This window comes from Salvelinus fontinalis, chromosome 19, assembly GCF_029448725.1.
Source record: "Salvelinus fontinalis isolate EN_2023a chromosome 19, ASM2944872v1, whole genome shotgun sequence".
Lineage (NCBI taxonomy): Eukaryota > Metazoa > Chordata > Actinopteri > Salmoniformes > Salmonidae > Salvelinus > Salvelinus fontinalis.
The window spans coordinates 43540342-43555936 of NC_074683.1; the positions used below are offsets into that span (position 1 = coordinate 43540342).

A 15595-nucleotide genomic window follows, 5' to 3' on the forward strand; every position below is an offset into this window, starting at 1 on the left:
CAGGTCCTAAGAAACATAAAACTAATCAAATGTATTTTCAAATGAATAGAATGGCATATTTTCAGTTTAATGATGTAACTGGTCTGTGCAGCCTATATGCTACATGGCTGATCCATGCACATGAAATCAATAGTTATTATGTTAATTAAACAGACAAGACAACTCTTAGGCTACCCTGATCACAGTCAACACATATTTATTTTACAGTAGGCTAAGAATATAAAGAAATAAAATTAAATTAAATACAAATAATATTTTTCCCACACAACTTGCATCATGGCAACGTGTGGAATCATTGACATATTAAAAAATAAGTGATGTTTTGAAAGAGCCCAAGGCAACCCCTTGCTTTTTCGATCCACATTTAATCTCTTTCCTACCTTCACTCCACTTTGTTAGGGAGCAGGCGTAGGGTCTTACATTGAGAGTATCTTCATCATGATAATCGACAGAAAATAATAGTCTGGTGTTATATTTCACAACCTCCACTGGCTTTTGGAGTTGCCTAAAGGCCTACGGGATCGAGCAAAATAATAGGCCGACACTTGATTTAGGCTCCATTATGGCATGCTAAATGTTTCTCATCAGTGATAGATGAGCAAACGAATAGATGAGCTACACCACCTGCACTTATTTTCCAAGCCAGAGAATTAATCAAAGATGAATTCAGTCAAATAAAATCACATTGATTGATTAAGACAAATCACAGGCTTTTCGTCAGGAGTACGCCTAGGCTTAAGTGCAAAATAATCCACTTGTTAAGCTATATACAGTGCATTTGGAAAGTATTCAGACCCCCTGACTTTTTCCACATTTTTGTTACATTACAGCCTTATTAGAAAATGAATAAAAGTTTTTATTCCCCCTCATAAATCTACACACAAATACACCATAATGACAAAGAGAAAACAGGTTTTTAGAAATTTTGGAACCCCCCCCCCCAAAAAAAACTGAAATAACTAAGTATTCAGACTTTTTGCTACGGGACTCGAAATTGAGCCCAGGTGCATCCTGTTTCCATTGATCATCTTTGAGATGTTTCTACAACTTGATTGGACTCCACCTGTGGTAAATTAAATTGATTGGACATGATTTGGAAAGGCACACATCTGTCTAGATACGGTCCCATAGTTGACAGTGCATGTCAGAGAAAAAAACAAGCCAAGATGGCAAAGGAATTGTCCGAAGAGCTCCGAGACAGAATTGTGTCGAGGCACAGATCTGGGGAAAGGTACCAAAACATTTCTGGAGCATTGAAGGTCCCAAGAACACAGTGGCCTCCATCATTCTGAAATGGAAGAAGTTTGGAACCACCAAGACTCTTTCTATAGCTGGCCGCCCGGCCAAACTGAGCCATCAGGAGAAGGGCCTTGGTGACCAAGAAACCAATGGTCACTCTGATAGAGCACCAGAGTTCCTCTGTGGAGATGGAAGAGCATTCCAAAAGGACAACCATCTCTGCATCACTCCACCAATCAGGCCTTTACGGTAGTGGCCAGAAGGAAGCAACTCCTCAGTAAAAGGCACATGACAGCCCACTTGGAGTTTGCCAAAAGACACCTAAAGGACTCTCAGACCATGAGAAACAATATTCTCTGGTCTGATGAAACCAAGATTGAACTCTTTGGCCTGAATGCCAAGCGTCACATCTGGAGGAAACCTGGCGCCATCCCTACGGTGAAGCATGGTGGTGGCAGCATCGTGCTGTGAGGATGCTTTTCAGCGGCAGGCACTGGGAAACTAGTCAGGATTGAGGGAAAGATGAACGGAGAAAAGTACACAGAGATCCTTGATGAAAATCTACTTCAGAGTGCTCAGGACCTAAGACTGGGGGTAAAGGTTCACCTTCCAACTGAACAACGGCCCTAAGCACAGCCAAGACAATGCAGGAGTGGCTTTAGGACAAGACTTTGAATGTCCTTGAGTGGCCCAGCCAGAGCCCGGACTTTGACCCAATCTAACATCTCTGGAGAAACCTGAAAATAGCTGTGCATCCAAACTGACAGAGCTTGAGAGTATCTGAAGAGAAAAATGGGAGAAATCCCCAAATACACGTGTGCCAAGCTTGTAGCGTCATACCCAAGAAGACTCAAGCCTGTAATCACTGCCAAAGGTGCTTCAACAAAGTACTGAGTAAAGGGTCTGAATAGTTACAGTTGAAGTTGGAAGTTTACATATACTTCAGTTGGAGTCATTAAAACTAGATTTTCAACCACTCCACAAATTTCTTGTCAACAAACTATAGTTAGGACATCTACCTTGTGCATGACACAAGTAATTTTTCCAACAATTGTTTACAGACCGATTATTTCACTTATAATCACAATTCCAGTGGGTCAGAAGTTTACATACACTAAGTTGACTGTGCCTTTAAACAGCTTGAAACATTCCAGAAAATATGTCATGGCTTTAGAAGCTTCTGATAGGCTAATTGACATCATTTGAGTCAATTGGAGATGTACCTGTGGATGTACAGTGGGGAGAACAAGTATTTGACACACTGACGATTTTGCAGGTTTTCCTACTTACAAAGCATGTAGAGGTCTGTAATTTTTATCATTCAACTGTGAGAGACGGAATCTAAAACAAAAATCCAGAAAATCACATTGTATGATTTTTAAGTAATTAATTTGCATTTTATTGCATGACATAAGTATTTGATACATCAGAAAAGCAGAACTTAATATTTGGTACAGAAACATTTGTTTGCAATTACAGAGATCATACGTTTCCTGTAGTTCTTGACCAGGTTTGCACACACTGCAGCAGGGATTTTGGCCCACTCCTCCATACAGACCTTCTCCAGATCCTTCAGGTTTCGGGGCTGTCGCTGGGCAATACGGACTTTCAGCTCCCTCCAAAGATTTTCTATTGGATTCAGGTCTGAAGACTGGCTAGGCCACTCCAGGACCTTGAGATGCTTCTTACGGAGCCACTCCTTAGTTGCCCTGGCTGTGTGTTTCGGGTCGTTATCATGCTGGAAGACCCAGCCACGACCCATCTTCAATGCTCTTACTGAGGGAAGGAGGTTGTTGGCCAAGATCTCACGATACATGGCCCCATCCATCCTCCCCTCAATACGGTGCAGTCGTCCTGTCCCCTTTGCAGAAAAGCATCCCCAAAGAATGATGTTTCCACCTCCATGCTTCACGGTTGGGATGGTGTTCTTGGGGTTGTACTCATCCTTCTTCTTCCTCCAAACACGGTGAGTCGAGTTTAGACCAAAAAGCTCTATTTTTGTCTCATCAGACCACATGACCTTCTCCCATTCCTCCTCTGGATCATCCAGATGGTCATTGGCAAACTTCAGACGGGCCTGGATATGCGCTGGCTTGAGCAGGGGGGACCTTGCGTGCGCTGCAGGATTTTAATCCATGACGGCGTAGTGTGTTACTAATGGTTCTCTTTGAGACTGTGGTCCCAGGTCTCTTCAGGTCATTGACCAGGTCCTGCCGTGTAGTTCTGGGCTGATTCCTCACCTTCCTCATGATCATTGATGCCCCACGAGGTGAGATCTTGCATGGAGCCCCAGACCGAGGGTGATTGACCGTCATCTTGAACTTCTTCCATTTTTTAATAATTGCGCCAACAATTGTTGCCTTCTCACCAAGCTGCTTGCCTATTGTCCTGTAGCCCATCCCAGCATTGTGCAGGTCTACAATTTTATCCCTGATGTCCTTACACAGCTCTCTGGTCTTGGCCATTGTGGAGAGGTTGGAGTCTGTTTGATTGAGTGTGTGGACAGGTGTCTTTTATACAGGTAACGAGTTCAAACAGGTGCAGTTAATACAGGTGGAGAACAGGAGGGCTTCTTAAAGAAAAACTAACAGGTCTGTGAGAGCCGGAATTCTTACTGGTTGGTAGGTGATCAAATACCTATGTCATACAATAAAATGCAAATTAATTACTTAAAAATCATACAATGTGATTTTCTGGATTTTTGTTTTAGATTCCGTCTCTCACAATAGAAGTGTACCTATGATAAAAATTACGGACCTCTACATGCTTTGTAAGTAGGAAAACCTGCAAAATCGGCAGTGTATCAAATACTTCTTCTCCCCACTGTATTTCAAGGCCTACCTTCAAACTCAGTGCCTAATTTGCTTGACATCATGGGAAAATCCAAAGAAATTAGCCAAGACCTCAGAAAAAAAAATTGTAGACCACAAGTCTGGTTCATCCTTGGGAGCAATTTCCAAACGCCTGAATGTACCACGTTCATCTGTAAAAACAATAGTACGCAACTATAAACACCATGGGACCACGCAGCCGTCATACCGCTCAGGAAGGAGACGCTTTCTTTCTCCTAGAGATGAACGTACTTTGGTGCAAAAAGTGCAAATCAATCCCAGAACAGCAAATTACCTTGTGAAGATGCTGGAGGAAACAGGTACAAAAATATCCATATCAACAGTAAAACGAGTCCAATATCGACATAACCTGAAAGGCCGCTCAGCAAGGAAGAAGCCACTGCTCCAAAACCACCATAAAAAAAGCCAGACTACGGTTTGCAACTGCACATGGGGACAAAGATCGTACTTTTTGAAGAAATGTCCTCTGGTCTGATGAAACAAAAATAGAACTATTTGGCCATAATGACCATCTTTATGTTTGGAGAAAAAATAGGGAGGTTTGCAAGCCGAAGAACATCATCCCAACCGTGAAGCACGAGGGTGGCAGCATCATGTTGTGGGGGTGCTTTGCTGCAGGAGGGACTGGTGCACTAAACAAAATAGATGGCATCATGAGGTAGGAAAATTATGTGAATATATTGAAGCACCATCTCAAGACATCAGTCAGGAAGTTAAAGCTTAGTCGCAAATGGGTCTTCCAAATGGACAATGACCCCAAGCATACTTCCAAAGTTGTGGCAACATGGCTTAAGGACAACAAAGTCAAGGTATTGGAGTGGCCATCAAAGCCCTGACCTCAATCCTATAGAACATTTATGGGCAGAACTGAAAAAGCGTGTGCGAGCAAGGAGGCCTACAAACCTGACTCAGTTACACCAGCTCTGTCAGGAGGAATGGGCCGAAATTCACCCAACTTATTGTGGGAAGCTTGTGGAAGGCTACCCGAAATCTTTGACTCAAGTGAAACAATTTAAAGGCAATGCTACCAAAAAGTAATTGAGTGTATGTAAACTTCTGACCCACTGGGAATGTGATGAAATAAATACATGTGTTTTAGTTTATGTGTTTTCATTCCAGGCTGTAAGTCAACAAAAGGTCCTCAACTGGAAGCTTCATTAAATAGTATCCGCAAAACACCAGTCTCAACATCAACAGTGAAGAGGCGACTCCGGGATGCTGGCCTTCTAGACAGAGTTGCAAAGAAAATGCCATATCTCAGACTGGCCAATAAAAAGAAAAGATTAAGATGGGCAAAAGAACACAGACACTGGACAGAGGAACTCTGCCTGGAAGTTCAGCATCCCGGAGTCGCCTCTTCACTGTTGACGTTGAGACTGGTGTTTTGCAGGTACTATTTAATGAAGCTGCCAGTTGAGGACTTGTGAGGCATCTGTTTCTCAAACATTTTGAAAGGGGGTGGTGATTTTATATTCCCACTGTACATGACCTTCACCCTGCACTAGCCTTTCTTCGCCTTATACCGAACATGACCTTCACCCTGCACTAGCCTTTCTTCAGCCTATACCAAACATGACCTTCACCCTGCACTAGCCTTTCTTCAGCCTATACCAAACATGACCTTCACCCTGCACTAGCCTTTCTTCACCCTATACCAAACATGACCTTCACCCTGCACTAGCCTTTCTTCACCCTATACCAAACATGACCTTCACCCTGCACTAGCCTTTCTTCAGCCTATACCAAACATGACCTTCACCCTGCACTAGCCTTTCTTCACCCTATACCAAACATGACCTTCACCCTGCACTAGCCTTTCTTCACCCTATACCAAACATGACCTTCACCCTGCACTAGCCTTTCTTCAGCCTATACCAAACATGACCTTCACCCTGCACTAGCCTTTCTTCACCCTATACCAAACATGACCTTCACCCTGCACTAGCCTTTCTTCACCCTATACCAAACATGACCTTCACCCTGCACTAGCCTTTCTTCACCCTATACCAAACATGACCTTCACCCTGCACTAGCCTTTCTTCACCCTATACCAAACATGGCCTCAACCATTTGCTTACTTCATCCTAGCCTAAAAACGCATCGCTGGGGACTGGGCTGGTAATGCAGGTGCACTTGTTTTGTTCAATAAACACTTTACAATTAAGATTCCTTGCCTTAAAATAACCCTATTTGTGTTTTGATAACCCTAATACAATCCTATTACTTTAAAAAAAAAAAAACTTATTGAACCTTTATTTAACTAGGTAAGTCAGTTAAGAAAATAATTCTTATTTTCAATGACGGTCTACCAAAAGGCCTCCTGTGGGGACGGGGGCTGGGATGAAAAATAAAAATAAATATATAAAAATATAGGACAAAACACACATCACGACAAGAGAGACAACACTACATAAAGAGAGACCTAAGACGACAACAGAGCATGGCAGCAACACATGACAACACAGCATGTAGCAACACAGCATGACAACATCATGGTAGCAACAACATGGCAGCAGCACAAAACAGGGTACAAACATTGTTGGGCACAAACAACAGCACAAAGGACAAGAAGGTAGAGACAACAATACATCACACAAAGCAGCCACAACTGTCAGTAAGAGTGTCCATGATTGAGTCTTTGAATGAAGAGATTGAGATAAAACTGTCGCGTTTGAGTGTTTGTTGCAGCTCGTTCCAGTCGCTAGCTGCAGCGAACTGAAAAGACAAGCGACCCAGGGATGTGTGTGCTTTGGGGATCTTTAACAGAATGTGACTGGCAGAACGGGTGTTGTATGTGGAGGATGAGGGCTGCAGTAGATATCTCAGATAGCGGGGGAGTGAGGCCTAAGAGGGTTTAATAAATAAGCATCAACCAGTGGGTCTTGCGACGGGTATACAGAGATTACCAGTTTACAGAGGAGTATAGAGTGCAGTGATGTGTCCTATAAGGAGCATTGGTGGCAAATCTGATGGCCAAATGGTAAAGAACATCTAGCAGCTCGAGAGCACCCTTACCTGCCAATCTGTAAATTACGTCTCCGTAATCTAGCATGGGTAGGATGGTCATCTGAATCAGGGTTGGTTTGGCAGCTGGGGTGAAAGAGGAGCGACTACGATATAGGAAACCAAGTCTAGATGTAACTTTAGCCTGCAGCTTTGATATGTGCTGAGAGAAGGACAGTGTACTGTCTAGCCATACTCCCAAGTACTTGTATGAGGTGACTACCTCAAGCTCTAAACACTCAGAGGTAATAATCACAACTGTGGGGAGAGGGGCATTCTTCTTACCAAACCGCATGACCTTTGTTTTGGAGGTGTTCAGAACAAGGTTAAGGGCAGAGAAAGCGTGTTGGACACTAAGAAAGCTTTGTTTTAGAGCATTTAACAAAAAATACAGGGAGGGGCCAGTTGAGTATAAGACTGTATCATCTGCATATAAATGGATGAGAGAGCTTCCTACTGCCTGAGCTATGTTGTTGATGTAAATTGAGAAGAGCGTGGGGCCTAGGATCGAGCCTTGGGGTACACCCTTGGTGACAGGCAGTGGCTGAGAGAGCAGATGTTCTTACTTTATACACTGCACTCTGAGAGAGAGGTAGTTAGCAAACCAGGCTATAAAAAACTATAACAAACTCAAAGCACCCCGACCGAGAGGGTGTGTGACAGGGTCAAACTGCTCCCTGGCGAGTAAGAATCTACCCAACAGGACCTCAGCTAATCCAACATACACTCTAATCCCCAAAACGCCCGTGTGCGTGTGTGTGTGTGCGTGTCAAAGATTCCAGGAACATTTCAGTAGATGAGGGAACTCCCCCTCATTTTAAAAACCAATCAATGATTGACTTGAGTAATGAAAATGATGGGTCTTTACCTTTCTCCTCTCCCTCTCTGGGTTGAAGGTGCCAAACCACGACTGCATCTGAGGAAGGAGCACAAAGAACACACTGTCTGAGTCCCGTTTGGTAGACACACACAAGTACTTCACCTGAGACTGGAGGAGAGGTAAATAAGCCTCATTTAATCCACTGTCAGTCAAGGCTGAAACACATCCAGGGAACGAACGAACGAACGCACGCACGCACAGCTACTCAAATCTGAGGTAGACAGGGAATGCATTAACAACCAAAACAAAACATGTACAGCTCCCACCTCTCCAAAGAGCATTACTGATCACAGCTGAGTCTACCACTGAAGGGACGGGGACGGGGGGGGGGGGGGGGGGGGGGGTTTAGAGAGGGAGATAGAGAGAGGGTAGAGAGAAAGAGATACAGAAGCATAGAGAGAATGAAAAAAGAGAGAACATTGGATAGATATGGATTTAAAAAAAGAAGAGACCGACACGGGTGGCCAGCCCAGACATCTCAAGAGAGGAGACAGATTGTTCATTCTTTCTTTCTCTCCCTCCATTTCTCTCTTTCATCTCAGGGGAATTCCAGCAACAATAGAAAGCTCAATCGGGAATCAGCTGCTCCTCAAGACACACACACACAGTGTGTGGTTTACACAATCAAGAGCAATCTAAACAGAGGAGAGTCTGTGAAGAGCCTCTGTCAGCCATGGACGCACACACACACACACACACACACACACACACACACACACACACACACTGACACATATACTCTGACACACACACACACAAACACATATACTCTGACACACAAACACATATACTCTGACACACACACACAAACACATATACTCTGACACACACACACTCTGACACAGAGACAGAGAGACAGAGAGACAGACAGAGAGAGAGCGACAGAGAGAGAGAGAGATCGGCACACATTCATTCTGTTCAACTATTTAGCAACTCAACGTTGCCATGGTTTCTCTGTCTGCACTACAGCTCTCGTCATTGGATGTTTGTGTATGTGTGTAGTTGTGTGTAATTTCTACCTGTATATGTGTGTGTGTGTGTGTGCGCGCGCTAGGAGGTTAGAGAGAGGATGAGTGTTTATTTACACATGAGAGAGAATCAGATAGCATGAAAGAATGATTGACAACGGCCGCCTATCTAACCACCTTAGACAAAGGTTGCTTGTGTGTGTACGACAATGATGTTGTCTGTCATCTACCCTTGTACAGAAGCATGTGTGAGAATCTCTAATTTCGTTGATGAATCCTCCTCATGAGAGCTAGAGGATCCCCTCCTGGACACAAATAATTCCTTAAAAGAGATAGTTTCCATCCAATTGACAACAGATTTTCATGTGAATATTCAAAAAGTCACAAATAAAATAGGCGGATTTTCCCACCAGACGTGTTTCCATCAAATTGACTTGTTGCAGATAAAAGCCTGTGTGTGATGACGCATATAAAACTGACTTTTGTGGTTAAATTCCCATGTACAGAACAAAAAATACAAGTTCAATGGATTTCAACTGTAGGTTTTGTCACAAAAAATGGTGCGTTTAGCGAATGTGCCCACTCTGGTATTGGCACGTACGTTCTAGCTAACAGCTCGCAGATATATATGATGAGATCATTATGGACAAAAGACCAAGGTTATTTTAAATTGAATAAAAATATAAACGCAACATGTAAAGTGTTGGTTTCATGTTTTACGAGCTGAAATAAAAGATCCCAGAAATTGTTCATATGCACAAAAAGCTTATTTCTCTCAAATCTTGTGCACAAATTTGTTCACATCCTGTTAGTGAGTATTTCTCCTTTGCCAAGATAATCTATCCACATGAAAGATGTGGTATATCAAGAAGCTGATTAAACAGCATAATGATTACAGAGGTGCACCTTGTGCTGGGTACAATAAAAGGTCACTCTAAAATGTGTAGTTTTGTCACACAACACAATGCTACAATTGTCTCAAGTTTTGAGGGATAGTGCAATTTATATGCTGACTGCAGGAATGTCCACCAGAGTTGTTGCCAGAGAATTGAATGTTCATTTGTCTTCCATATGCCACCTCTAATGTTGTTTTAGAGAATTTGGCAGTACGTCCAACCGGCCTCAGAACCGCAGACTATGTGTAACAGTGCCAGCACAGGACCTCCACATCCGGGAACGTCTGAGACCAGCCACCCGGACAGCTGACGAAACTGTGGGTTTGTACAACCAAAGAATTTCTGCATAAACTGTCAGAAACCGTCTCAGGGAAGATTATCTGCATGCTCGTCGTCCTCACCAGGCTCTTGATCTGACTGCAGTTTGGCATCGTAACCGATTTCAGTCGGCAAATGCTCACCTTCGATGTCCACTGGCACGCTGGAGAAGTGTGCTCTTTACGGACGAATCCCGGTTTCAACAGTACCGGGCAGATGGCAGACAGCGTGTATGGCGTCGTGTGTGCGAGCGGTTTGCTGATCAACATTGTGAACAGTGCCCCATGGTGGTGGTGGGGTTATGGTGTGGGCAAACATAAGCTACGGACAATGAACACAATTGCATTTTATCGATGGCAATCAATGCACAGAGATACCGTGACGACCGTCACCGTCACCACCATCACTTCATGTTTCAGCATGATAATGCACAGCCCCATGTCTCAAGGATCGGTACACAATTCCTGGAAGCTGAAAATGTCCCAGTTCTTCCATGGCCAGTATACTCACCAGACATGTCAACCATTGAGCATGTTTGGGATGCTCTGGATCGACATGCATGTTCCAGTTCCCACCAATATCCAGCAACTTCGCACAGAAGACGAAGAGGAGTGGGACAACATTCCACAGGCCATAATCAACAGCCCGATCAACTCTATATGAAGGAAATGTGTCGCGCTGCATGAGGTAAATTGTGGTCACACCAGATACTGGCTGGTTTTTTGATCCACGTCCCTACCTTTCTCTTTAAGGCATCTGTGACCAACAGATCTGTATTCCCAGTCATGTGAAATCCATAGATTAGAGCCTAATGAGTTTACTTAATTTGACTGATTTACTTGTATGAACTGTAACTAAGAAAATCTTTGAAATTGTTGCATGTTGCGTTTACATTTTTGTTCAGTGTAATTTGTCAAACGGCAGCCAAGCATCGATCATCATGTCACCAGAATAAGACTCTCGATATTTATTGGAAAGGAGCATCAAACTCATCACCTTGCACTTTCACCACCCTGTGATCATAACTTATTCCATCTGTAGTCTAATAAACCAGCTTGGTCTCATAGACTAGACGTAACATAGTCAATGTAAATCCAGGATATTAAAATGAGTATGATATACTACGTTTGGTTACATAAGACAGGTTAGTTAAGGTAAAAACTAATGTACGGTGGTTGGTCGGGGTGGATGGGTAGGCGTATTAATATGGTTTCCACCACCATTTCTCACATAATTCATTTTACAGACACAAAAAGATCCCACCTTGTCTAGCATATTTTGTTTCCTGGACATTTGGAAAGTTTACAGACAAAGTAGCTTTTTCCATCAAGCCTGTCGTGACATTTATATCCTTTACTTGCATAATAAGGTTGGATGGAAAACTGGTTTCTGATCAAATGATTCTGGATATGTTCTGTCCTGCTTTCATAAACATCTGAATTATTAATAGTTTGAGCTCCTCCTAGTTGATTTTCCTAATTTCTCCCCCTCTCCATCTCTCTCTCTTTTTATCTCTCTTCCTCCCTCGCTTTCTTTTCTTTCTCTGGGTCGCCTGACTTTCTTATCCCCTCTCTCTATTCCTTCGCCGCCTCAAAGTTTTAGAAATCATTTCAAGTGAGACCGTCTGCAGCTGTGAGGAGATAAGACTTGAGCTCTTCATAAATATGATCGAAAGAGAGAGAAATAGAGAGACAGTGAGAGAGAGAGAAATAGAGAGACAGCGAGAGAGAGAGAAATAGAGAGACAGCGAGAGAGAGAGAAATAGAGAGACAGCGAGAGAGAGAGAAATAGAGAGACAGTGAGAGAGAGAGAAATAGAGAGACAGTGAGAGAGAGAGAAATAGAGACAGTGAGAGAGAGAGAAATAGAGACAGTGGGAGTGAGAGAAATAGAGACAGTGAGAGAGAGAGAAAGAGAGACAGTGAGAGAGAGAGAAATAGAGACAGTGAGAGAGAGAGAAATAGAGACAGTGGGAGTGAGAGAAATAAAGACAGTGGGAGTGAGAGAAATAGAGAGGCAGTGAGAGAGAGAAATAGAGAGATAGTGAGAGAGAAAGCAGAATGTGATGAGATGCAGGGTGCACACCAATTAATTTATTCCCTTTATCATATCTGTGATAAAGGGAAGAGAAGTCAGTCAGTCATTCAGTCATTCAGTCTTCCTGCCTCCAACACTAACACACACACACAAAAGGAGCTTTGACCCACACACGCACTGACCAGGGAAGTCAAATTTATGTATAGTACCAGTCAAAAGTTTGGACACACCTACTCATTCAAGGGTTTTTCTTTATTTGTACTAGTTTCTACATTGTAGAATAATAGTGAAGACATCAAACCTATGACATAACACATATGGAATCGTGTAGTAACCAAAAGTCTTAAACAAATCAAAATATATTTTAGATTTTAGATTCTTCAAAGTAGCCACCCTTTGCCTTGTGTGTAGATGTGTGTAGTTTCTAAGTTGCTTGTTTAAAAAAGGAGACTATTGTTGCACATGTACGTGTAGCTAGTACATGTTCTGGTTTACCCTGCCTACTCAGGTCAGACAGCACACTACTGCTGCCACAGGCTGTGTCCGTGTGTTGTGTCGTCACTCAGGCCAGAATCAGGGGGATGGCAGCTATGTGGAGCATGCTGGTATGTTGCCTCCAGGCTGCCCATCAACACAAAAACACTCCCAACAGGAGAGGGATAGAGGGAGCGAGGGATAAACTGAGTTTCACCCCCACTGGTGGCTTGTAGTCACTGGTTCTCTGTGAGCTCTCTGACAGGCACACACACTTTCTCTCTCGCGCACACACACACACACCAATTTTCCCCCTGGGATTGTTTTAAGCAGCAGTGGCAGAGTTAGCGGGAAACACTACACACTGAGGTGAATTTCACAGAGACATCCACGTCAAGATAAACTGAGTGCACAACCATTGGCCACACAGGATTATGACTGTGAACTCATGCCGACTGGCCGAGCATGACACATGGGAAGGTGGGCTCACCCTCTCATTGGCTACGTAGATTATTCTGGCGTAGCAGCAGATCATGAGGAAGATGAGGGTGAAGAGTGGGACGTACCATCTGCAGGGTGGGGGGGACAGAGGAAAATGCATTACACACAAGAGGGCCATGTCTTTACATGAAATCAACACACATTTAAATGTGATTCTCCCATTGACTTGAACACAAGAGTTACTTCAAGAGCATACACTAAGTAAAGAGGAAGACTGACAGGTGGAATGGTCATAACCTCTTAGGCCTGAGGAGCCTAGGGCCAGGAGTTTTTCCTGGTCAAATCATGTAGTCAAGATAAATTCCTGGCCCTAGTATAATCATAATACACCAAGGGGCAGTGAACTCCGCAAAGCCAGTAAAAGACAATAATCTAAAACATTTAACTACATTTATTTTGTATAGGTATTTGTTTAGGTTAGATATCCTTCTGCCACCTCTGATTCAGCACTTGTGTAGAGAAGTAAAACCATAGCACAATAGGTAAGTACTAGGGTTTCTGTCAAGGGCACTGTAAGAGGAAGTTATCAAAACAGGAGAGAAAGAGAGAGGCGGAGAAAGTGAGAGAATAGCGGGTAATGTATGGCATTCTTGAGCGATGAAGGAGGTCACGAAAGGATGACAAAGAGACACAACTTCAGAAATGCATGGTATTTCTGTTAAGATGTGTGACAGAGTACAGGCGAGAGAAAGAACGAGGTTTACAGCTTCAGAGGAGTGTCACCCTCTCAGAAAATGACCACAGACAAAAGGCCTGTTTGTGAAAGGGCCTCAGAATGCCAGGACTCTAAACACTACCCTACTCTCAGGACCTCAACAGTACCTTAACTAATCAAAGCACTTCTGCTCATCAGAATGGAACAAATCATAACAGACAGACCATTCTAAGGCTGTCCCTGCTACTGTACATGCACAGATAAGACAGACAGCAGGATGTGTGTTCAGCAATGCAACATTTAGCAATCTTTCAATAATCTTTCAGTTTCATCAGAGCGAGAGAGTCCACACTGTTTTTCAGATCCACTCTAATTCCTCATTCCCCAGGCCAGACACATGCTACGCCCGGACTTCATCCTGACCACGTGACCTGACCAGGAAATACTCTGTGTCATAGGATGGGGAACATCTCAGGGTCCTTTAATATCTGCCCTAAATAAAAAATGACATTCACAGTAGCTTATGTAACATTAACATTACACTTCTGTTCATTTAGCATCAACTATATTCACATTACAATCACTTACTAGACGCTCTTATCCAGAGCAGTTTAGACTAAGTGCATAACTATCCTCAGTAAGTACTGCCTGGATACTGGGGAAGTGGGAGTGTGGCGCTGTCTGGACATGTAGTCTGAGTGTGTGTGTGTGTGTGTGTGTGTGTGTGTGTGTGTGTGTGTGTGTGTGTGTGTGTGTGTGTGTGTGTGCATGCACAAGATAAGAGGAGAGGCGTTTCATCCAGAGAGAAAGACAGAGCGACAGGATGCAGTGAAAACGTGCTCACCTCACCCCTGTGTGATTTAATAACCCGCTCTCTGGAATAAATGGCGTCCAATTACACAGAGCCTCCCGTTAACGATGGGGGAGGAGGGAGAGTGGCCTTTTAACGAGGGAGGGGGGAGAAGACGAGAGAGGTGGGTGAGAGGGGGGAGACGAGGGAGGAGGAGTAATGAGCGGCAGCTACAAAGTGCTCTAATTAGCATGATAATGATCTGCCATTAGAGTCTGCTGGAGCTCTACAGCTGAACATCATCCACCCGAGAGAGATGGAGAGAGGAAGGATGGATGGAGGGTGGGATGGAGAGAGAAAAGGGGAGGGAGAGGGGTGAGAAAGGGGGGAGGAGAATGACCAGGAGAGGTAAGGACAAAGAACACAGAAAGGCAAGCAACATGAACAGAAAGGCAAGCAAGATGCAAAAAGAAAGGAAGGAGGGCGGGAGAGAGTAAAAAGAACACTAGTTGAAGCCAGCGCTTGCACACTCACAAACATGTACCCCCACACACCATCCTGCTGCTCTAGAAGCTCTCCAGCCCTGCTCTGAAGTGATAGAGGACAACTGATGAAAGCGCCATTAATTAGACACTTGAAAGAGAAAGACATATTGGCAACACCTCAGCTACAGACATGCTAGTTTCATGTCTGACCTGGAAGATGCCTTCTCAGGCCAGAGGAGGAAGACATCATGAAGGGAGGGATGGGCCAGAGTGCAGAGGGAGGGAGGGCAGGCGGGAAGGATAAAATAGGTTGAGTATCTCTCTCACACACGCGCACACACACACATGCAGGCACACACACACACAGGCTTGACACCCTTTCACAAACTCAGGAGAGGGGTCCAGAGGATTGTTTGTCAGTCTGAAACACTGGAGTAAAAGGCACATGAAGCAATTCTTAAGTGCTGATGTTTGAGTTCAATCAAATACACCCCCCCC

At 43.8% G+C, this 15595-nt stretch overlaps 1 protein-coding gene across 1 annotated transcript in view; it reads right to left on the reverse strand.

Moving 5' to 3' along the window:
• si:dkey-100n23.5 (cyclic AMP receptor-like protein A) overlaps nucleotides 1-15595 on the reverse strand; it is a 117511-nt gene that overhangs the window by 62817 nt on the left and 39099 nt on the right. Inside the window, exons 9-10 of the mRNA XM_055871672.1 lie at nucleotides 13157-13235; nucleotides 7963-8010 (exon numbers count right to left, since the gene is read on the reverse strand). Coding sequence (XP_055727647.1) covers nucleotides 7963-8010; nucleotides 13157-13235 — 127 coding nt within the window. The remainder of the gene's footprint in view (nucleotides 1-7962; nucleotides 8011-13156; nucleotides 13236-15595) is intronic.